At 40.1% G+C, this 25,537-nt stretch overlaps 1 protein-coding gene across 2 annotated transcripts; it reads left to right on the top strand.

Annotated features, from left to right (window-relative positions):
* Positions 1-20,214: 20,214 nt before the first annotated feature.
* On the top strand, positions 20,215-25,078 carry Sstr1 (somatostatin receptor 1). 2 transcript variants are annotated; one of them, XM_040274954.2, is made up of 2 exons: positions 20,216-20,701; positions 21,473-25,078. In XM_040274954.2, the coding sequence occupies exon 2, from the start codon at positions 21,540-21,542 to the stop codon at positions 22,602-22,604; it is 1,065 nt and encodes a 354-aa protein (XP_040130888.1). In that variant the 5' UTR covers positions 20,216-20,701; positions 21,473-21,539; the 3' UTR covers positions 22,605-25,078. The 2 variants fall into 2 exon arrangements, with proteins under 2 accessions (XP_005322759.1, XP_040130888.1); XM_005322702.4 differs by having other exon boundaries at positions 20,215-25,078.
* Positions 25,079-25,537: the final 459 nt, after the last annotated feature.

The raw sequence follows: 25,537 nt of genomic DNA, 5'->3' as shown, positions 1-25,537 counted from the left end.
TAAAACTTCAACAAAACTCAAATATGCATTAAAATGTTTCAAACTAGATCAATAGAAATGTTATCAAGGCCTCAATATCCTAAATTATATAAAAGCATGATGACTTCACTTCATCTCAGTTTGACAGCTAATATGTCTATATTAGTGGAAGATTTCCCCCCAGGTATCCTCCTGTAAGAACAAAAATTTTCCTTTAACGAATGGTCTGTCCAAAGAAGTATTGTAACTTTAGCGATTTTCATAAAGCCCATATATAAAAGTGAAAAATTGGGTATTTAGGGCATTGGGTAGACTGAGAGTTACTTGAATGCTTAATTTTTTGTGTGTTTTATCCATAAATATTGATGATAGAAAACTCAGCCTAAGAACTCTTCAGATAATAATGAATTTTCACTTTTAATTGAATCATATGCAATATTTCTTCTCCTGAGATCAATGCACTTTAGCCATGATACCATACTGGATCTATTCTAGTATGGAAGAAGAGACTTCAGAGGTCTTAGCAATAGAAAGCTTGATCCTATCACATAATTTCAGTTCAATTTAATAAAATACATTTTGTTTGTATTCACTGAGCAATAATTATGTGCTGATATGTTCCAGGAAATATATGACAGAATCTCTAATGTTTTAGAACTTAGTCTTTTTTGACGTATATCTGCATGCATAAAAGAAAACCAGAATTCTACCTCAAACCATGATGAAATAAATCATGCCATACCTGTCCTCCTGCCAACAGAAACTCTAAATCTGAACCAAACACATGAAACCACTGTCTTCAGACATTGAACACCCACAGTTTAGGACTGCAGACACTGAGCGAACAACACAAGATGATCACCAAAGCTGAATGGCTTCCTCTTAGGGTACATTTTCCAGCCACATTTCAGAGAGTGTTTAGAACCCAACAAAAGCTAGCAGTCTTACTAAGCCAAGTAAGTTTGAAACTACAAACACAGCTGGAATTTCCGTGATAGGGTGCTGGAGAGGAAGGAGCTAGTGTAAATGGAGCCCCATAAATCCACACATGAGCTCTTAAGGGACCTTAGCACATGTGTCAAGAGAGATAACTCAAAGCCTAATAGAGGGTGGTTGTTATGGGACTCAGAGTTGTCCCACCATGGAGATGCAAAAAGTTTTACAATGCTGGGAGTTGTTTAAATACTACTTCAGCTTCCTAGTCATTTAGATGGGAACCCAGAAGATCATGTCCAAGTAGTAAGAACCACTTTAAAGTAAGGGACATGTTTAAGACTGATTAAAAAAAAAAATAAAACAATTGTTAATAAAAAAATAAAACCAAGTCTGAAACAAAATGATTTCCCAGTAATGAAACTCCCTGAAAGAACAAAATTCAATCCCTATTAGAAAGAGACAACATGATAAAGACAAAATAACGTTTTCAATTTCCAGAATAAAATTTAAAAATTACTAGATTTATGAAGTAGCAGACTAAATGTTTACCAAAATCATGAAAATGTCAATCAATAGAAACAGATCACCAAATAACCCAGAGATTAAAATTAGCAGGTAAAAACTTTAAAAGAACATAAAAGTATTCAAACACACAGAAAAAAAGAATATAAAAAAGATGAGAAATGTCACCAAAGAAATAGAAATTCTAAAGAATCAACTTCCAGAGTTTGTAAACATATCTTCAATGAGTAATTTACTGAATTTACTTAATAGCAGATTGAGGATGGTAAAGAATAGGTCAGTGAACATAAAGACAGATCAATAGAAATTATCCACTGTGAAAAATATGGAGACAAAAGACTTATAATAAAAGTAAAGGAGTAAAGAAATCCTAGGGACTTATGGGAACATGAGCAAACACTCTGACAAATGTGTAACTAGAGAAAGTTAATGGAGCATAAAAAAATGAATAATGACCAAATATTTTCTAAATCTGGTGGAGTTAGTTATTCATATATCTGAGAAGCTTGGGAATTCTCAAGCAGCATAAACAAGACTAACCATACCCAGGCACATCAGAATCAAACTGCTGGATAACAAAAGACAAAGGAAAAATATGCAGAAAGTTGATACAGAAAAAAATATTACATAAGAAGATAAAAATGATGGCCAAGTTCTCATAAAAATTCAACCCCCCCCCAAAATGAAATACGTTTAAGAATAAAAGAAAAAACATTAACCAAACTTTTCTGCACAGAGAAAAATTTCCTTCACAATACAGTAAAATGAAGATATTTTCAGATGAGTAAAAACTAAAAATTCATCTGTAGCACAATTGCACTACAAGAAATGCTAAGGACTAATTGAAAACTATACCATATGGAAACATAAATCAACAAGACAGAATGAAGAGTACCCAAAATGGTAAAAATGTAGATACATACGAATGGTTCTCTCTCTTCCTCCTCTTAATACCTTTAAAAGATTAACAAAAATAAAACTGTTTATTTGGTGAGTTTCCTAATATATGAAGTAGTAACATATATGACAGCAATTGCATTACGAGGTGTGCAGTTAATGGAATTGTCCCCTGGTAAGATTCTCATGTATTATATGAAGTGGGACAATGAGAATTCTAACAGAACCTTAATAAATTAAGAAGGCATAATCTCCAGTGAAATGACTTAAACTCAATAATAACAGGAGCATCATTAAGGGTCAGATTCCAGACCTAACAAAGTGACCTCAAGGTGCTCTTAAGGATATACTCTGGCAGGTCAAGTTAATCAGCCTCAACGACATGTTAGGGTGACACAGGTGCCATCACAGTAGAACTTGAAATAGTTGACATGGCTCCTGGCCAACTCCCATGAAAAAAGTAGTTGTGTGCTGTTCTTAATTATTTCTATTAAGTGCTCTTCTTCTTGCTTCCGTAGAGTGGGTACTAGATCCAAAACAACTTACAATGAGAGCTGCAGGACTTTTTCTTTGGAGGAAGAAAATATTGACAAATTATGTAATCCTTATGCTGCGTTCTTAAGGAAGAAGACTAAAGAATAACTTCAGATACAGAGTGAATAAAGACTGAATGCTATGTTGTAGGTGACCCCATGGACTTAACACTGTTGTTAGAGGAATTAGTGGAATGACAGTCCTTTGTCTTTCTAAAGTATTTTTTTCTAATACCTTGAAATATCATAACATTCTGGTTGCACAACAGTACTTAACATTCTCTAGCTCAACAGCAGCAAGGGTTGTGAAGTGCTGTGTTTGTTGACATAATCAAGCATGGGTACTTATAACATCAAAAGAAGTTCTGATACATCTATTTAGTTCTGGCCTTTTATTTGCATTCTTTTATGTTTTCATTTTTAGCTCTTCTTTAATTTTTTCCAGGGATAATGAGAAAGATGAATAGTTAAAAGAAGTCTGTTAGTCAAACAAGATGATGTCTGCCTAGGCGGGCAGCACAGTATTCCTTTGTGCCGAGGTTAATAAGAAGCCTGTCAAGCCATGAAATGCTTGAAAATTCATTTATTTTCTCCACTAGTAGAATATGCATTGTTTTAGGCAATAAGCCCTCACTTTGGAGAACTATGTCCTCCTAAAATCCAATAAATCCTTGAATGCATTTGTCACCCAAGTCAGAGAATAGGAATTCTTCAGAGTAATATTCTTCTAGGGACTTCCCTGCAGATGAAATGAAAGCTTTTGTTCATTGTAGGAACAAATGAAGTTCAGAGACACATTCACGATCATCCAAAAGAACAAATAAAACCACATTTCCCGGACCAAGTTATCTGTGTCTACTATATTGTGCAAAACTACATCAAATACAGAGGGATTCAATTATTTTTTGTCCACTGGCATGCAGGAATCACTTTTCTTATGAACTCTGAAATATCATAACATTCTGGTTGCACAATGGTACTTAACATTCTCTGTTGTAGGACTTAACCTCTGTTGTAGGACACACGCATACACGTGGACAGATACCTAAAATCCAACATGAAGAATAAATCATCAGTATAAATTTCCAATATAGAGAATTTATCTGCCTGAGAGAGAGCTAGCCTTTGTTCTTGGCTTCTGGATGCAATCTCAAAACCCTTGCATACCATGCCTGATAAGAGTGTCTTGTTTCCCTGCTGGTCTTAGGTAAGCCAGATAAAAAGCAGTGTGATTTAGGGAGTCTCACAGTGTCAGATCTCTTGAGGAGCTGGAGACTGAGATCAGATATGGGGGCATTCTACCATGCTTACATGATGGAGCCCCAATAAAAACTCTAGACACCGAGACTCCAGTGAGCTCTCTGGTAGGCAGTACTATGCGTATATCATCAGACATCAATGCTGTAACACTGCCCATGACTAAAGTGGGAGAAGACAACTAGCAGGTCCAAGTTTAGTTCTTTCAGTTTAGTTCTTTGCATTAAGTGCTTCTTCCCCTTACTGCTTTGTATTCTCTCCCTGTAACAAACCACAACTGTGATGATGGTATCTTTCAATGATATTTATGAGTACTTTTAGTAAATCATCAAACTTAGGGTGGTTTGGGAAATTCCCTGAACTTGGGATTGATTTCAGAAGTGAAGATAGTCCTGTAGCCTGTGCTGCCTCTAGCAGTGCATCTTCTATGTCTTCAGTGCCTTCTAAGATCTTCACTTGGTCAGACTTTATCCTGGATTTCTCCTAAGAATGCATTTTTCCTGAGAGTACTTTTAAATGGTGGATATTTCTCTTCCATATACCTTAGGCCTCTATACCTGGAGGCAGATTGTTGTTCTTCATTCTATTTCTTGTCATTCTAGACCATGTTATTAGTAGTTTCAAGAAAACTGCAACCATTTATTTATGCAAGCTTGCTGGGGATCAAACTCAGTACCCATCACCTGCAATTGTTATAATCATCTACCTCCTCAAGCTCTAAGTTACCATCCCTCTCAGAGTTAACACCTGACTCCAAAATTACGTTACCTGCCCTGTAAATATGACTTTTGTTAGAAAAGCACCACCCTGAACAAAATTCCAAATCCTAATCTGCACCAATCTAGACTCCTGTGCAATCCAGAGTCCCCTGACGCCTCATCATTCCATTTTCTTCTGGTCTCTTTTTTTTTTTTTTTTTCCTGTTGGAACAGTCTTTTGGTGGTGGGGCCTAAAGCCTGCTTTCTCTTGAAAGATTTTTATTGAATCTTTTGAGGTCATTTGACCACACAAGTCATGAAAGTTTTGTTTTTATATAACCTTGCATTCTTTTTGGCTCTTTAATCATTTGGGGGGATACATTGGGGTCTAAGACCTCTCATGGAAAAATTTTATGATCCATTCATTTTCTTGATGATAGTTCAGATACAAAAACTTGTCATTAAAACTTGCTCTGTGCCCAGAGCTTTTTTCTTTGGATTTAAATATAAAACACATCACTTCATCCTCAATATGATCACTGTTTTCAACTGGGAATACAGCAGAAACTTAGATACATATTCAGCCCTCCACATCTGCAGGTTCCATATCTGAGGATTGAGACAACCACAAATTGAAAATATCTGGAAAAAAATTTTCAAAAAAAGAGTCTATACTGAACATTCACAGATATTCTTTTTATTGTCACTATTCCCTAAACAACATAGGACAACAGTCATTTACATAGCATTTACACTGTATTAGGTATCATGAGTAAACTAGAGATGACTTAAAGTTTATGGGAAGATACGTATATACTATATACAGATACTATGCCATTCTCCATAGGGGACTCTAGCAATCTCAGATGTTGCAGGAGATACTAGAACAAATACTTAGAGAATACTGAGGGATGACTGTATTCTGTGGCACAATATGAGATATGCTAAATGGAAGCAGAGCCTTTGGATGGTGGGGCAGATATAATCTTGCAGGAAGTCACCATGGGAAATCAAGGAAGGAAAAGGGTAAGGTAACACATAAAGAGAACACTTTTACTCACCAATCGGAGCAAATGCAAAAGATCTGGGACATGAAATGAAATCAGTCAGTCAAAGAAAACAGAGACTTAAACGTGACATAGGAGATAACATGCAGCAGACATGATACCCAGATTCGAGCATGAGAAGTGCCATCACTCAGGAAGATGGATGTGGTTCTTAGTGGCTCCAGGCTGCAAAATTCAAAAATTCTCAAAAGCTACATTCTTTAGAGTATCCTAAAATGCATCGGCTGTTTCAAGAAATAATGAGTCTTCTGCCACTGGAGAGAATTTGGGAGGGAGAGCTTGAACATGTCTTTCCAAGGGCGATATACAGAGTACCAAAGATTATTTGGTGACTGGGGGACTTGGTTTTTAAATCACCTTCTCTTTCTGAGGCTCTATATACTTCTATGCCTCCCCTGGCTCTCTCTCTCTCTCTCTCATCTGGCAAAATGCAAGAAATAAATGAGGTGAGAAATACTGCCCTTCCAGAGGTTATATACTTGGTGTGCATGGCCTTTCTTATTTGTCTTTCCTCTGTAGCATTTCTTCCCTTATATACACAGAGCATGTGCAATCAGTGAATTTAAGATGTAGAGTTATTTTAGTACAGTGGAAGAAAATGTCAGCATAAGTAACATAGAGTAGGTAGGTTTTAAGTTCATAGTCAGACATTATTTAATTAGCATGGCAGAGATTTAAAGAATTAAACAATTTCTTACAGACTGTCCCTTGCTGCCCTTTTCTATTCACTTGGCACCTCTTCTGCATTACCAGTTCCGAGTGCTGACAACAGAATCCTCTCTTGCTAGACTAAAGAGAAAATGGATTTCTTAAAAATAGTATAAGTAGATTTTTATATACAATAGAAAATACAAGAAGAATTTAAAAAAAAATTCACCCTTTCTTCAGAGGTGTAATATGTTTGCAGAAAATTCTTACCTTATTAGTTTCCTAATAAGTGACTGCTGTAACAAAATAACACAAACATAGTGTCTTAAGACAACAAAAATTTATTCTCTCACAGTCTGGAAGGTAGAAGTTCAAACTCAAGGTGCTTCTGAGCCCTGCTCCTTCTGAAGGCTGTAGAGGAGAATTCTTCCTTATCTCTTTCAGCCTCCAGCGGTTCCTCATGTTCCTTTTACAATTACTACCTCTGACTTCACGTGGCCTTTTGGTCTGTTTCTTTGTGTCCTTTTCTCATGTTATAAGGATACCAGCTATAGGACTTAGGGCCCACCTAACTCTTGGAGGATTTCATCTTGAAATTTTTGATTAATTAGATCAACCAAGACCCTATTTCCAAATAAGGTCATATTTTAAGATTCCAGGTGGACATGGATTTTGTGGGACCCCATTCAACCCCTTCCTCTTGACATAACTAAAACAAGACTCCATGCTGATAAAGATCGTAAATCTCTCTCTTGATATATCCTGCTCTCCACCACCACCATCATGCTGAAATCTTCATTACTGCATCTATAGTGAAAACCTCCCTTTTTTCAGATGTGTATTCTGGACATTTCATCCTCCCTGCTTGCTCGTCTGTTAAGTGACATATCTGGTGTAGATTTAAGACACCAAAGACAAAATCAGATAAATGTATTTATATGGACTGTGGTGGTTTGGCACTGTGTCAACTAGCTGAGCTGGGACCATTGCATAAATTCTCAGGTTAAAGTGAGCAAAAGTGAAGCAGTAATTATTATTCTCTGAGGGGCTGGGGAGCTAGATGCAGAGAAGGATGAGAAAACTGATGGCCCTTCTCATCCCCATTAGTTCTCCTCCTGATTCAACACTGGAAGTTTCACAGGTTGCTTGGGGAGTCTTACTATTAATTTTTCTGTGGTCTTCCAGCTTCCTCTTTCAGAATTCTGTTTTCCCAACTTCTTTCACCATTGTGTAAGATATGATTCCTTTCATAAGCTCCTTAGTCCATGATACTTATGAAGGTTTCTATTTCCATGATTAAATCCTTACTGATACAGATAACATATATAGATAAAATATACAGATAACATATACAGATAACATAAAAGATAACATATTTCCCACTAAAATGTAAATGTCATAGGGCATTTTTTTAAAAAAAATCTATTTCATTCATTGCTGTGACCCTAGAATAGTAATATATAGTATATATTGGATAAACAAATTAATAAGGAAAGCAATTTTAAGAAGGACTGATGCAGCTTTGAAAATGTCAACTTGGGGTCCATTTAGACCATCTGAAGTGTGGCTGTCTTGTAAGTAGCAGTTAGGAGAAACCAGGGAGGACAGATGTGTGGATCACCAGCCTCAAGGTAGAATTGCAGCTGTGATACTGCATGAGATTGTACCTGTAGAGTGAACAGTGAGATTGGAATCCTGGGGATACAGAAAGACAATGTCAACTGTAGAAGAGGGAAAAGGGCTAACTGGTGAAGGAAAGCACCTGAGAAAGCTGAAGGTCAAGAAATCCAGAGCAAAGTGTGGGGGGATATATTTTCCATCAAGATGACAGAGAAAAAGAGAAAGAATTTGGATACTAATAAGTTTGAGGAGTGGAGGAAGTCAGAGTGAAGGAGTTCCTGCCTCATAGATGAACTCCATTTCTTTCTCCAAAATAAGATAGGAGGTTCAACCATAGTTAAGGAAAGAGAATGAAGTAGGGTACTTGAAAAGAGTAGCACTGATTTGTAAAAGCCTTTTGGGGAATGGGCAAGGGAATTGTATGGGGACAGGTCAAAAGCTTGTGAGGCAAGGTAATAGTCCCAATCTGAGATGAGAAATGCTGATTCATAGCAGTAACACTCTCATGCTGTTGTGGAATTTCACTAGCTGCCACTCAGTGGCTTGGATTCAGAGATGGAGAAGTGGATGCTGGGTTGGTCAGTGGTCAGGATTTTCTGAACGACTATAGAAAATCAACAGGGAAATGAAGAAGCTTCAGGCACTAACAAAAATGCATTTGAAGCCTTGAGTCCTCAGTATAGTCAGAAGAGGAAACCATGAAGACACGAAGGGGCTGATGCTTGGCTTCTCTGAAGCCTGAAGAGCATATGTGGTAGAATAAAGTAATGTGCTATTTGGAGAACGGATGCTTGTGTTTAAGGCATAGATTTTCTAAAGTTAGAAATTCCTCCTGCCGTTTCTCATGATCCCTTTCCTATCAAGCTTGAAGGGCACTTCTTACCCAATGCCAAAGTATCTGGAGACCCTTTTGAGTACTGGTCACTTGTCTACTTTGGTCTAAGCTAAAACATCCACGTGTAAGCTTTCATGTCCACCACTCTGCTAAATCCACAGCCTGTTTCAGATACAAAACTCTCCCAGTACCTTTGGTCTAGAATGAATCCTCTCTGGCCATTAATTTCAATATTCTGTTATACTCTTAGAGCTCTGGCAGGAAGCAATGCACAGATACCCTCTAGTCCTGGGACCCACAAATTTCTTCTTTATCCCAACCTCATCACATCTCTAGGCATCTCTTTCATTCTGGGTTGGCTATTTATTTTCCAACCATATTCTCTCACTGGACTGAAGCCCTAAAGAACAAAAGCCAAAAAGTTAGTCACACACCTCACCGAAGTAAGGAATAAATCAGTTGAATACACAAGCTGGGGAGGAGAAAGGGGAGAAATAAAGGAAGAAAACACCAACTTTCATCCAAAAGAAAATATTCCTACATGGTATCTTAAAGGGTCTGCTTTGTTCATATGCTATACTGTATAGGACCAAGGACAGAAAGAGGATGAAAAAATTTCCTATATTGGCAGAAAAGACTGAATCATTTATACGCAGAAATCAACTCTTGGCTTGGCAGAAAGGAAAGTAGTTGTGTTAGAATTGGCACCAATGATTTTTACCCTGTTTCTCAGTTCTAGGGGGGAAATCCACGAAACTGCAAGTGTTTTGCCTGGTATTAGAAAAATTTCTATATGTTAATAGGGACTAATCAAACCCTGGACAAGACATTGCATTTCAAATTTGATTACAAGACCCTTCTACAGATCACCTCATTTTAAAATTTTGCTGGTATCCGGTTCTTATTGCCTGATGCAAACAGATAATTTGATGGAATACAGTGGTGTTGGTTGTCCAAAGATTTTTGTAATAATGTATCTTACCAAATAAAGCAGGTTGGCTCAATAATATCCTTTATATAGATTTTTTTTTCATTTCTTCTTTCATCACTCTTATAGCGAATTTCAGTAGAATTCTAAGTCTTAAAACCTCCCCAAGGAATCAAATCAAGCTTTTATGCATCAGTCAAAACTAGGAATTACTAACAGTGTATATAGTCACAATGACCTGAAATTACTCTTTCATTTGATGCTCCCGCTGGAGACACAAGGTCTCATCCCTTCAACACCTAAATTCCCTTCTTCCTCCCGACACACAATCACCACGCATTCTCTGAAAACACTAAGCAATATTTTACCAACTTTCCTTATCCATGGAGTCCAGGTTTAATATAGCTGGAATAGCTTGGGTAGCTTTATCAAGATGTAAACCTTATCATAAAGGCTTAGTTTAAAATATAAGTTGTTTCAACTGTCAACTGAAATACAACTGTATAAAATCCAAAACTTTCCCTGTTGAAGTTCTCAATATCAAAATCTCCCCCTGGTGGATTTTAAGAGTATATATTTTCACAAATTTGGACACGATTTTACAAGAAAATAAATAGACACTAAAATTTTGCAGATGTGAAAATCATATTTGTTAATCTCTAAGTTCAGAGAGGGAAACAGCAATTATTTAAGAGCTTGCCACCAAAAAAAAAAAAAAAGAAAGTTCTAAGCCTGAAGTAGAATAGTTTTGGTTTATTCTAGTGTGAATAGTAAGTTCTACCATCTTCCTTCCTGTCTTACTACCCTCTGGTGAGTTAGGACATTTTTATTGACTAAACATGATAATTTCACTTAATTGTTTAGTGCATAGAGGCATAATGTTTCAATTAAGGAGGAATGTGCCCCCCTCCAATGAATCTGGCATCTGTGTACTGTCACTCTGATGCAGCTGTCAATCAAATCAATGAAAGTCCAAGTGCAAAGCCCCTAGGCCACTTGAAATGTGCACATGCTTGCTCTAGGGAGGGGGAATTTATTTTTTTAATTGATTTTGTTTGAGATGCAATCCCTTTGCCTTTCCTGGGAATACATTTTGGCTGTGGTTTTGTGGAGTCAGTACAAATCATTTCAAAGCAGCTTTTGCTCATTTACACTCTCTCTGGTGGCTCTGCTGTCCCACTATTTGGATATACATTTGTCTAAGGTAGAGCAGAAGGTGAATGATGGCAAGGATACAAGAGTCAAGTAAAAAACACTACACAGAAATACTCACACTAAAGATAATCCACAGCTGCTTACAAGATTGTCCAATAGTCATATTACATATTTAATACTGAGGAATGGTGGACAGTGATTAGTGGAAAATGTGTTTTCTTTTGCACAGATCAGTTTTGTTTTACGTGTGTTTGTTTTTGCTTTTTGAGGTGCTGGGAATCGAATCTAGAACCTTTCCCATGCTAGGCCAGCACTCTACCACTAAGCTACATTCCCAGCCTCATGGCTTATCAGTCTCATATTTCTCATAATAATATTTTATTATGGTTAATTTTTCCAAATGCTTTAATCTAAATTCTGAATTAAGAGATAATTTGTTACTTTCAAATGAATAGGCAACTTAAGTAAAGGAGAAAATTGAGGCAATTGTTGGATTCATTGAGGAATACGAGAAACACAAAAATGACTTAGATTTGCTCTTTATGTAATTTCCTGTCGTCAAAACCATCCTTTATTGAGTGAGTTCAAGGAGAGATAAGACTATAGAAGTGTGGCATGATGATTAAGAGCACAAGCCTTAGGGTTGATTGCTAGAGTCAAATCTGAGCTCTAATTATTTTAGCTGTGTGATTTGAGTGTTATTTAACCTCTCTGTGCCTTCGTTTCTTCAGATAAAAAATGGGAGTAGTCAATTAAAGCTTCCTCACTGTGTAGTTGAGAGGGTTAAAAATGCCAAAGCTATAAGTGGAAAGTACTTGGGACACACAGGGCATAGCTTTTTTGTTCACTTTCTAATGGCAAGAGTCTCATTTTCAGACATTGTGAAAAACACTTTTAGAATTGAAACTAATTTCTCACTCAACTTAAAGCCATTTGTCCCTGTACAGTAAAGAAAAGGGTTGTGGTTCTTTTTATTTATTTTTCTTGTTTTGTTTTTGAGAAAGATTCTTGATACCAGGCTGGTCTCAAACCCCTGGGCCCAAGGGATTCTCCCACGTCAAGCTCCAGAGTATCTGGGACTACAAGCATCTTTATTCTTTCTTTACATTATTTGTTTACTTCTCCCTTTATATTTTTTCTCAGTCTTTGGCTCCTGCAGAGGAAAGGGAAGAGCTTTCGCAGACAGTCTGGTTTGAGTCAGCCAGTACAGTATCAGCCAGAATCCTTACGATGTGGATGAAATAGACGACTTTGGAATGATTTCAATAGAAGTGATTAACACCATAAAGTTACTTTAGCTAGAGATGTGACATGTACCAAACATCTGTGAATGGAATATTGTTTACCATGCTAAATCACAGACTCAACCATATAGGCAGGAAGAAAATTATTATGGTTTGAACGTGAGGTGTCCCCCCCAAGAAGGCAGGTAGGGTGTGGCTAGAGGAGGTGGGTCATTGAGGGCATGCCTTTGGAGTGTATATTTTGTCCACGGTGAGGGGAGTCTTGCTCTCTGCTTTCTGACACCACGAACCCTTCTGTTTTCCTCCACTACACTCTTCTGCCGTGATGTTCTACCTCACCTTGAGCTCTAAGGAATGGAGCTGGCTGTCTATGAACTGAGACCTCTGAAACCGTGAGCCCCCAAATAAACTTTTCCTCCTAAAATTGTTCTTGCCAGGTCTTTTGGTCACAGCAACAACAACAACAAAAAAAAAACTTAAAGATAAGTAACAAAAATTAAGGCTAAGTAACATACACACAACACTTCTCAGTAAATACTTCTTAGAGTGAATAATTGAATGCCAGATCTATTGTATTAAACTCTTGAGCAAGAGGGAAAAAACAGATTTCTTAAATCCCTCTGGCTAACTCAAAATAATGTCACATTGTCATCTATACTTTATAAGTAATTTTATAACTGTTTAATACTAATATAGAGTTTACTATGTGCCAGCATCCTAAATGCTTTTAATATATTTATTCTTTTTAAAAACCCTGTAGCATAGATGTTGCTATTTTTGTCATTTTTATGATTGAGAAAACTGAGGCACAGAGAGATCAAATATTTTATAAAGTTAAGTACATGGAAAATATGAGATTTAAATCCAGAAGTTTGGTACCTGATTGTAACACTATGTTTTTGCAAACAGCAGCATGTGATTTATATAACTATAGCAATCCCAAGAGGAGGGCATCACAGACACAAGCATACCCTAGGAATCTCCTGGTCATGGGGATCTAGGGGTTGCCTAGAAGGTAACAGATTACCACTTATTTCAATTATTTTACTGTCTTCTTTTGGGCACATTTTTTTGCTATGTATTTAATACTGTTAATTTTCAGAATAAATTTATTAGTGTTTTTCTGACAGTACAAATAATTAAGAAGGAAATAAATCAGCAAATGCAAATGCCTCATTAAATAGAGCAGACACTTATGGCCTGGAGTCGGTTCCTTAAAAATTCTAAAAGCTTTTATTGCCTTTACCTTATTTAAAAAGCAATACATACTCATAGCTTAAAAAAATTTTTTAAAATTTTCTGCAGAAAGGAGAAGAAAGCATCCAAGACCCCACTACCTGATAGGTTAATAATGTCTTAGCAATCCATCTTTCAGGTATATGCAAACATATGTTCATTTGGTGTGTGTGTGTGTGTGTGTGTGTGTGTGTGTGTGTGTGTGTATGTTTGTACCAATTGTTATTTATATAGTATTTTGCTTTTTATTGGAAGAAGAGCAAAATTTTGTTTTGGAATGAGAAGGGCTACACACATGTCAGAAAATGATGCAGTGTCTGGTATGGGATCTTCCCTCCATCTTCTCACAGGCCTGGCTTAAGTACTGGTGTTTGAAGTTCTCCCACAGACCCTACTGTTTTCTTTGGGTTGCTTACCTTGCAAGTTATGTGTCAAGTTCATAATCTGTTAAATAAAATGTGTCCTATCATGCTGTTTTCATTATGACCTGGGAAGACAAAGTCCAGTTTAGATTTCTAGCACTCTTCAGGAGCTCTGCCCTACAATCTGCACCTCCCCTGCCCCCACAAGCCCATCTCACTTCAATTTGTTCCCTTGGCTTTGGCTCCACAGTGAATATCCTCATGTACATTAGGATTCTCCAGTTCCCCTGGTCAAGTTCATGCCTCAAATGCCTCATCCTCCCTTAGATGGTTACCTCTTGGCCTCCTGGCAGGCCTACAAGTATTGGTACCAGCCATGTAATCAGCTCCCACTGGCCTTGAAATGCAGGCTTGGGCCTCCAGGCAGGGAGTTCCAGGTCTATAAGAATGTGATCTAGAGTAGATCACATAGTCTAGATGGGGGACAGCTAACGGACATCTTCCATTAGTTCCAAGAACTACTTGTCTTGTAGGGAAGAATGTTGCTACAGGACAGAGAGATTAAGACTTTTGTGTACCATCTAGAGGAGGTGCTGATCAAAAATAATCATTAATGATTAATGTCTCGTGGCTTTCTCTAAATTGTGACTTTAACAAGACCATATAAATAATTATGAAGCAAATAAATCAGCAAATGCAAATGCCTCATTAAATAGAGCAGAGCAAAAAAAAAAAATAGGGTTTGGGGAGGGAAGGGAGACAGAGATGGGATGTAACTTTAGTGTTCCTGACATCTGTATCTGCCGAATCATGGAGACTTTGCTCTTGCTTCTATTTGAAGCAATCCTCACCAGATGTGTGTACTTTCACCTTCCTATCACTGGGGTCGCTCAGATATCAATCTCCTGTCCCCCCAACTCTATCTAACCCCTGACAAATGTGCCCACCTCTCCAGAAGTCTATGGTGGCACATCTCTGCTACTCATCTTAGATATACCACTAAATACAATCAACACTACTTGAGTATCTACCTGTTTGCTCTCTTTCTGCCTCACTACAATGCTGTAAGAAACTGGTTACTCTTCTAGCCACTAACATCACTTCCTAAAACAGTGCCTGTCACTGGAGGGCATTCAATAAGTATTTGTTGAATTAATGAATAAACTATTGAGTCATAACCAAAAACACATATTATTCACACATAGCAGGATTCAAATATTAATTTACAATTCTTTCTAACAAAGAAAACAGAGGCAAAAGGGTGACCATGTATAGTATAATTTAAGGAACTCAGTCTGTTCTAATATAGTCTGATTTTTTTTTCTGTAAATATTAATAAAATAAAATAATGTCAGGAATCAAGTCATTGGTCAATGACATCAGCAGTGAACTCTTGGCTGACTCAGGCAGTCAATGAAATTTAGTGACTTTCGAATCTAAGCCAAGTGTCACCACCTAGATTGTGCTACCTTCTGACCTCTCTCTTCTGACAGGAAAGTCAGGCTATCACACAGGCCAAAGAATAGTGTCATTCCATGCTGTGTGGAGAAAGTAAAGCAGGACCTGGCCCTGGTCAGCCTGAGACAGCCCAGCCTCAGGAGGAGGGAGTAAGCCAGTGTCCCAGGCCTTCTCTTCCACAACCACCTGAGTGGTTCTGAGCCCACCTTCTGATGGCTCAGACACTGCCCCATTCTTCCTATACCCAACTGTAAAAGAAAAGAAGATGAAGATGTTCTCAGTACACAACCCCCACCAGACCAGCTCCAACTTAACTTGGAAAAGGAGAAAAGCATTGAAATGGCTTCATGCCATCAAAACAAAACCAGGATTTGGCTGATGAAACATGTGCCTAGACACCTGCCTCTGCATATTTAAAATGAGAAAAAAAAAAAAAAGCTACAGCACCTTAATGGTGAGTGTTAAGATGTCTACAGTGTTTTCATCTACAATACTGGTTTTCCTTCATCCACCCACCCTCAACCCCCAGTCCTTTGCTGGGCTTCATTAAAGCTCCTTACTTTGAGAAGCTGCTGATAGACCTAGTCTACCCCAAAGAACAGCTGTTTATTAAGGAATGGGTGATTTGCTGTAAGTGTTCAATAGTTCTGCTCAAAAACAATCATCGATTGAGTCACTGAAAAAAAAAGTATGGTTTTATGACTGTGAAAGAAAGCATTTTTAAATACTTCTGCTCAAAAATGACAAAAATTAAGAAAAAAGATTTTGACAGAATTATTTGAAACTAATGCAATCCACTTTAAAAACTTTAACTAACAGAGACGTTATCACATTGCTGGTAAGGACCATTCAACATAATATAGGTAATAACATGTGGTGACTTTTGTTCTGTTTTCACTTATCTGTTATTAATAATAAATACTTTCCTGCATGTGCCCAATTCTTTTTCTTAGAAATCTTACTTAGTCATAGAGAATCTATGGGAAAGAAAGTAAGTTGTTGCACCATACGTGTCTTTTTTCTGAAAGCACAAAAAGACCATTATGCTCTTTCACAGAAGAGGTTAGAGGGAAATCAGCAGGCTAGGGCCAGTTTCCTGAGATTGGTGATGAACTGAACCACAGGCTACCAAAGCTGCTGAGAAGTGATTAGGCATCCCTGGGAAATGAAGTTCAGGATTGTTCCTAAGTCCTATGGTCACTTTGAACCCTAGTAACCTTCTTATTAGATCGCCATCATGTTAGCAGCCTGGTGGCAGATGGCTCTTAGATGACGCATCCTCTACTTTGGGCCACATTGCTGAGTGGTACTTGCTCCTTATTCTCAGCTTGGTCCCATCTGCCTGGACAGGTGTTTGTAAACACAACTATGACAATGCCAGTGCAGAGTATGTTCCAGGAAGTTTTTTCTTTAATCCCTGGTCCCAGCCAACCCTTTACCACATGCATGGGTTATAAGAGCTCATTCAAGATTCACCATAGGTTCCAAATGGAAAAACCACATTAGTAATGATCTTGACAGAAGCAGAGTTAGAGCTCCTGATAATTACTGTTTCACCAAACCAACTGAGACTCAGGACTGCAATTAAAAAGAAACGATCTTCCATGTATAATGGCTTTCTCACTGCATGCTACTATTAAATAACCATCATTAGCTACTAAAGCATGTACTACCCATTTTCCAGAGCCCTTTCTCTGCCAAGAAATTTAAGACCAAGAATGATCAATGAATGAATCATCAGCATAATAATTGTTGATATAGGATGTGCAAATTGAAATTATTCAGAATAATATAAATGTATGAGGAATTATTACAGATGATGATGTTACCCACATATTAAAGTTCTTGTAAGAGGCCTGCAGTTTATGTCTTTTCATCTACAATTTATGAGCTAGAAAAAAGTAACCTTGAAAAAAAAAGCAAGGAGATTTGGGGTGATTTTCTAGCTATTGTGCTGGGTTCTGGAGATAGAAAGATAAATAAAACATAGATGCTATTCCCCCAAAGCTTATAGATTTCCAAGAGAGGACAAAATGCACACGTGCATTCAGACACACACAAACACACACACACACACACACACACACACACACATACACGCATGCATACAGCACAGGGTAAAAAATACAATAATGTGTGCCTCTGGTTCAGGGTGGCACAGGGGAGTGCAGCTTATAGGAGAAAAATCACAATATGGGAAGAAGATAAGTCTGTTCAAGTATCTGCAGCCTCCTAAATTAGGACTTTTCATTTGTCCCTTCCTGGAAAACATCCCTTTCTCTTTTCCTTTATAGAAATACATATCATGGATGCACAGAATAAACGGTCACCAAAGAAGAGAGAGGTGGAGGACTGGTAACTTACATAGAGAGCACAAGCTCTTTCTAAGGATTTAGACTTATGAGTTTAAAAAAAAAATAAAAAGCTTTTTAACAAAACAAGAAGGTTGTTGAGTCCTGACTTTTCACAGGCTGTGATCTTATTATCATCATAACAATACCATACCTATAGCAATTCTCTGTTTCTGTAGGAAATATTTACTTTACATTGAGGTATGAGTGAGAGACAGATTCCTGCTTTTAATCTGATTTTAAAACAACTGTAACCCTAATCCCTAATATGTTGCTTAGCTCAGGAATGCCACCTTTTTAAAAATTTGTTTTTGTTTGCTCCTAGGGTGATTCTCAAATACAATAATAAAAAACAAATAACTGAAGAGATTTGATAACATTGCTTAACTTACTTAATCTCAGTTGCTCTCTTTTTTTATTGAAATAAAATTCACATACATTCGTATTTCTTAGTTATTTTGAAGTCTACAATGTGGTGACTCTTAGTATATTCACAAGTCCTGCAATCATTATCACTAATTCCAGAATATTTTCTTTATTCAAAAAAGGAATCCTCGTGCCCATCAAGTATTTTTTCTCCATTTACTTCTTCCCCAACCCCTGGCAACCACTAATCTGCTTTCTGTCACTATGTGCTTGTCTATCCTTGTCAGGTCACATAAATGGAATCATGCAATATGTGACCTTTTGTGTTTGTTTTCTTTCACTTTGCATAATGTTTTCAAGGTTCATCTATATGGTAACATGTATCAGTACTTTATTCCTTTTTAGGGGTGAATAATGTTCAATTCTGTGGTTATACCATATTTTGTTTATTTATTCATTGACTGATGGATATTTTATTTGCTACTTCTTGTTGTTGCTGCTGCTAGTAGAACATCCATGTATGTACAAGTTATTATTCCAGAACCTGTTTTCAATTTTCAAATTTTTAGGGGTAAAAAACAGAATTGCTGAGTCGTATGGTAGGTCTATTTTAGACCTTTTGAGGAATCACCAAGCTATTTTTTTTAAGTTGCTACATCCTTTTTAAAATTCCTACCAGCAACATATGAGTGTTTCAATTTCTCTACATTCTTGCCAACATTTTTAAAAATATATTATAGCCATCTAGTGGGTGTAAAGTGGTATCTCATTGTCAATTGTTTTTTATGGATAAATGGTCCATCATTGAAATCATTTCACAAGTGAAGAAAGCATGCTTATGTCAGGTCTTAAGTTTTCTTCTTTTTATGTGAGGCCACAATTTAATTGAGAGAAGTTTTTTTTCTAAGATGAATTGCAAAGTGAATTTAATGAAATTCTAACAATAAAGCTGTCTTTTATCAACTCCCATCACCCACTCCCCCTGGAGCCACCATGATCAAAGTCAATGCCTTTAAAAGATGTCTGTTGAATGCCAGTTCCCAGAAATACAGCCAAGTGAGTAATAGGCAGAGCCATCTAAAACATTATGAGGCTTGGGTAGTAAACTGCTCTTCTGGGACAAAACCTATTCCTTTTATTTTTTTAAAAAACATGATAAACACTCATTTTTTCTCTCTTCCAAGTGTTGTATTTTTAAGAGAGAAAGAAACATAACTGAACACTAATTTCCCATTCCACTTGATATAAGGCAAATTGTTTAAGAAAAGCAATGGGTTAAACAGCATCAGCCCTATGAAATTTTGAATTCCACCATAGCACTTTTCTCATTAATAAGGCAGTCTCCTTTGCACACATGAGTCTGTAGTCACTTAATTAATCTCTGATTGCTATCACCAATACACTACAAGCTATTCTTTCCCTCCCAAGAGCACTGAGTTTTGAGAACTAACAAATATATATATGTGAATGATTACCCAGTGAGTTTGCCTCACGTTGGTGTAAATGTACTGAGGGTAGAAAAAAACTGAGACTCACTGCACAGTGGGTGCCTTTTAGCTGAGCATAAGGAGAAACTGGAGACTGCAAAGATCCAAGGAGATTGAGCACTGGACAGCCATAGGTCCCTCTTCCTGAGAGCTGGCACCTTTCAGAGACTTGCAGGGATCCTGCAGGGAAGGATTTATGAAAAGGAATGGGGGAATTGAGTGGACTGTGATGCTTCCACTGAAAAGCCCAAGAAAGCCTAGTCTCAGAATGATAGGAAGTCCCACGGGTCATTTAAAAATCATGGTAATTGAACACCCATTCTTTCTTACACGGAAATCTTTCAATTGCTAAATGAAGTCAGTGAGCTTCAGGCGTGCCTTTATCAATGCCCGGGTCTTAAAGGTTTAGTCACATGAAATACACTAGTATTTCCTAATACTTCCTGGGAAAACCCGGCTGCTGTCCCGCGGATCTTGGGACGAAGATAGTCTGGTCAGCTGCTCAGACGGCCCATCGTGGATTTAATGGAGCTGGGTTCCCTCAGACCCAGGCCTTTCCGCTCTCTTTCTCCCAGCCCCGCCCGCCAATTCTCCAGGGTACAAAGTACAACCGGGACATGGGCGGAGCGGCTCTGAGCAGCACAGGCTTATCTTTCTCCAGTGAACACCTAGATGGATTTCCAATACCGTGCCTGGCACGTTCCGGAGGGAGCCTCAGGCTCCTCCTGAGCTCCCTGGCGCGTCCCAGTTTCTGCAGTCGATATTCCTATGGGAAACGCGGGGAGCTCTGGGCACTATAACATTTACTAAATGATTCGCTGTGTTTCACTCGGACCCCTTACACTCCTGCCGGCGAGGAATTGCCTGCTGTGTTATAGATCAGAATCCCCTAACACACCAATTGTGTTTCTTCCTGCTCTTAATGCTAGCGGCTCAGAGTCAGTTTCTACCACTCTAAGAGTATTTGCGTGGGCTCTTGTGCGGGGTTGGGCCCAAAGAGAGTTGGACTGCGCAAAGAACGTCTGCGCGCTACCGGACCACACGTGCACTTTGCACCGGGCGTCTTCGCGTCGGTCTGGAGAGAGAGCGCTCTGGGACGGAGACTGCGAGCTTAAGCTGCAGGTCTGAAGGGCAGGGCAAGCGGTGGCGGGAGGTGAGGGCTTAGGGTCCCGGGCCCCGCGACATTAAGGGAATTGGTGTTCCCCCAGGAGATGTCAGCAACTGAAGGAAACTGAGATGAAATCCAGACATCCATGTTTGGGGTTCGCTTCAGTCTTTGCTTTGGGTAGGAGTGAGGTGGGATGGGACCAACACTATACCTTTGACTCCTACTTGCCCTCTAGGAAGGCAGAGACACTTCCCAGGTCGTTCTGAGGGATGGGTAAAGGTGTTGCGAGGAAACCCCGAAGCAACAGCTCGAGTTGAACCTGAGAAACACTGGGAAGGGAAAAAAATTGGGGGAGGGGGAACAAACCACCTAACTGCCCTCCTCCCTCCCTCCTCCCTTTTCGTAACTGCTGACGCGCTGGTGGTGCCTATTAATCATTCACCAGCCCAGAGCCGCGCCAGTTAATGGCTGTGAAGCCTCTTGGCCTCTGTTCTCCACACTCCGGTGTGCCCAGGCGCCCAGAAGCAGCAAGAGGCAGCGCTCAGGCAGGCAACCGCTAGGCGATGCGCCGAGCAGGCGCTGGTAGGAGCCGCGCTCCCCGCAGCTGCTGCGCTCAACCCTGAGGTTCCCGGTGACAGTAGGCTGCTGGAAAGCTACCGGGTACCGAGGGAGGGCGCAGGCGGCGGGGACTCCAGCAGAGCGCCCCAGCGCCGGCAGCCCCAGCGGCCCCCCTCAGCTGGCATGTTCCCCAATGGCACCGCCTCCTCTTCTTCCTCCTCTCCTAGCCCCAGCCCGGGCAGCTGCAGCGCAGGCGGCTGCGGCAGGGGCCCCGGGGCTGGCTCTGCGGACGGCATGGAGGAGCCAGGGCGAAACGCGTCCCAGAATGGGACCTTAAGCGAGGGCCAGGGGAGCGCAATTCTCATCTCTTTCATCTACTCCGTGGTGTGCCTGGTGGGGCTGTGTGGGAACTCCATGGTCATCTACGTGATCCTGCGCTACGCCAAAATGAAGACGGCCACCAACATCTACATCCTAAACCTGGCCATTGCTGATGAGCTGCTCATGCTCAGCGTGCCCTTTTTGGTCACCTCCACGTTGTTGCGCCACTGGCCTTTCGGCGCCCTGCTCTGCCGCCTCGTGCTCAGCGTGGATGCGGTCAACATGTTCACCAGCATCTACTGTCTGACTGTACTCAGTGTGGACCGCTATGTGGCCGTGGTGCACCCCATCAAAGCAGCCCGCTACCGCCGCCCCACAGTGGCCAAAGTGGTGAACCTGGGCGTGTGGGTACTATCTCTGCTTGTCATCTTGCCCATTGTGGTCTTCTCACGCACCGCGGCCAACAGCGATGGTACGGTGGCCTGCAACATGCTCATGCCTGAGCCTGCCCAGCGCTGGTTGGTGGGTTTCGTGTTGTATACATTTCTTATGGGCTTCCTGCTGCCCGTCGGGGCTATCTGCCTGTGCTATGTGCTCATTATCGCTAAGATGCGCATGGTGGCCCTCAAGGCCGGCTGGCAGCAGCGCAAACGCTCGGAGCGCAAAATCACTTTAATGGTGATGATGGTCGTGATGGTGTTTGTCATATGCTGGATGCCTTTCTACGTGGTGCAGCTGGTCAATGTGTTCGCTGAGCAGGACGACGCCACGGTGAGCCAGTTGTCGGTCATCCTTGGCTACGCCAACAGCTGCGCCAATCCCATACTTTATGGTTTCCTCTCGGACAACTTCAAGCGCTCTTTCCAGCGCATCTTGTGCCTCAGCTGGATGGACAACGCAGCCGAGGAGCCAGTCGACTACTATGCCACTGCCCTCAAAAGCAGAGCCTACAGCGTCGAGGACTTTCAGCCTGAGAACCTGGAGTCCGGTGGTGTCTTTCGTAATGGCACCTGCACTTCCCGGATCACGACTCTTTGAGCTGGGGCCACTCAGGGGCCCTCGCCAAAGGGGGGTGGGGAAGGACGAGTAGGGGAGACTGGGTATGAGGGGATGTCATCTAGGGCGCCAAGGTGCGCTGGGAGTAACTTGGGGGTAGTGGAAGGAACCAGGAAAGCTGTGCAAATAAGGTTGCATTCAGAGTTTAGCTTAGAAACTGAGAAAGCTTTCAGATGCTCTTCTCCGTCTCCCACTTTTGGCCCTTTGCTCCACTATATTTGCTGCTCCGTGTCCTTCTGTTCTTCACACCCTATAACTTAAATCCTTCCTCTCCGTCTGGCTCACGCAGATCACGAACTCATTAACGTTGCCAATTCAGTCTATTCCTCAGCCCCTCTAGCCATTATTTGTTTAAGGAGCCACGGTTACTACCACGGATTTCCCTAGGGGTGAGTTCCCAGTTCGCTTTCAGCCCTTTCCTGCCGCGCAGGTCAGCTGGGCAGTCTGCCGGTGCAGCTAGCAAAATGTCCGGAATTACCACCGCTCTTCCTTTGCGCAACCTTACTTTAAGGGACGTAGGACTTGGGAATGAACTAAATTGATAGTCTTTCCACCTACTTTTCGGTGAAGGCTCATACTTGCTTTGGCCCCTCCACCACTCCCACTTCATCCAGAGCAGAGCCCGGTGCTTAGTGAAATAGATCCTGTGCTTGAAACCCAGCGTTCACGCATCTACATCCAAACCCCTCTGGAGCAAAACGGAGCTGGGAAGTAAAGGAAGAGAGGAATTTGTCGAAGCTTCCTAACTTAGGGATAGGGTGGGGGTGTCACAGAAGCCACCCTCACGCCAGACTCAGAACCGGTTTCTAAGAGCTAACGCTGGGCGCCCCTGGGCTACACGCATCTGCGTTAGGCTGAGCAGAGCCAGCGCACTTTCTAAGGGACTGCTTGAAAGCGCAGCAGCAAACTTCACTTTTCTTTCTACCTTGCTCAAGTTTCTGGAGTAGCCTACCTAAAATAATATCAGATTCGGTTTCCTACTCTAGTTTACGTAGAAGATCAGGCACCGGGGCCAAGACCTAGGGTGGCAACTTAAGAGCCTTGTTCACAAAGCTGGCCCCGCTGCAGTTGCGTGCAGGCTCTCTGCAGAGTAACCCCCTCACCCCCACCCCACCCCCGCCGCCCCTCAGGGCTGCTGCTTTTCAGGCGGTGCCTAATAAGTTATTTTCCTGTTTAACGGAATTATTTATTTATTTATTTATTCTCGGTGTTGGAAAATGTGTTTCTGCTTTCCCTTTCTTCCCTATCGGGAGGCTCTTCTTGAGGACCCTAAGATTCGTAGTGGAGCAGGAGTGGAGGAAAGCTCCCTCCCTTCTCCAGGGCCCTCTCAACATCTCCTCTCTGAAAGGCGCTTTTGTCTTTTCTGGTAGCCTTTCTACTTTTGCCTGCGTCCAGTGGAGTTTGGAGATTTTTCATATTTTTCTTATTGTGGTATCTTGTTTTATCATAATATTTTTTTTTAAAAAAATGACAATGTGAGTTAGTCTCTTCTCCATTCAGATTCAAATGTCCTGAACTCCTAGCTTTCCGGGAAATATATATATATATGGGAAACATCACCCTGTATGTGATTCCAGTGTATGTATGTGTGTATGTATGTGTATGCACATAATATATGTGTATATTTGTTCACCTTGCTCCTCTGTGGAGTCCAAGAAACAATTTCAAGTACAGCCACCGAACAGTGACAGGTGTGAGACTGGCTGGAACACTTTCAGTTTCAGGGGTCCAAGAAGCCCTCAAGCCTGAAGCTGAGAGATCTAATTCAGAGACTTTCATCACTGCTGGGGATGTCTCTGCTTCTTCTAGGTTCCCTCAGAGGAGATTCTGAGATACAGTTCAGTTAAAATAATCACTACTTTTGAGGACATTGGAAGTGGAATAATTTGTGTCTATGTTTAATCTTACCAACAGCATTGGAAAGAGCAGGGCAAGGACCAATAGTTTTACTTCTTTGTATTTCTTGTACTGCTTTATTATTCAGGCTTGTACATAGTAGGCACTAAATACATGTGTGTTTTTTTTTCTTGATTGTTTAAGTAAACCAGAGTGTGATGCAATGATCCGGAGATAATAAATCTGCGATTCTCAGGTTCTGTCATTGACATAATACACAATGGTTGAACTCACTACTGAAAAAGATATGTCATGTATATTTGCTTCAAGAACATTGTGCTTTTCTGAAAGCAGTAACCAAGAGTTAAAATGTCTCTGTTTTGTTTAAACTAATGAACAAATATGCTTTTGATCATAAATCAGAGTTTAAATTTGTCCCTTAATAATAACCTATATTATCACTCTTTTGGAAAATGGATTTTTAATGGCTAAGAAGAGTTAAATTTACAAATCAAAATTTTGATCATAATCCTATTAACAGGATACAAATCTAGTGCTCTTAACCTGTTATTGTTGTAATATTTAACTAAATAAACAAATGTATTATGCTGTTGCAAATAGTCTGGCTGCCCTCTGAATTTTACTGTTTCAGTGGATTATTTATTTTTTTTACATAAGCACAGCCTTAATTACCTTATGCTTCACTTTTCAAATCATCTTTGAAAATTTTACCAAGATAGTAATTATACTTTTAATTATTTTTCTAAAAAGAAAATCCTGTTAGTACAGAAAGGGGGAGAGAGGGTGGGGGGAGAAAGAAGGGGAAGGAAGAAGGAGGAGGAGGAGAAAGAGGAAGAGGAAACACTCATGTAAGTATGAATAGGGAGCAATGCTACCCTGGTTTGCACTGTTGCCAACAAAATAGACAATACTTCAATCTTTCATAGATCAAAGTACTGTCTGCTCTCATTTATGACCTTAACATTTATTGTGGGAACTGAGTAATTGTTGATTTAGATCCCAAGAAAAGATGGGAGGTGGTATCTCTTAAAACTGTTGCAGAGGACAATGTGTAAAAG

This window comes from Ictidomys tridecemlineatus, chromosome 5 (assembly GCF_052094955.1).
Source record: "Ictidomys tridecemlineatus isolate mIctTri1 chromosome 5, mIctTri1.hap1, whole genome shotgun sequence".
NCBI lineage: Eukaryota > Metazoa > Chordata > Mammalia > Rodentia > Sciuridae > Ictidomys > Ictidomys tridecemlineatus.
Note: the sequence above shows the minus strand (reverse complement) of the source record. Positions and strands in the feature narration are given on the sequence as shown.

Coding starts and splice junctions, on each gene's coding strand:
- Sstr1 (XM_005322702.4), top strand. CDS start 21,429: ATGTTCCCCAATGGCACCGCCTCCTCTTCTTCCTCCTCTCCTAGCCCC.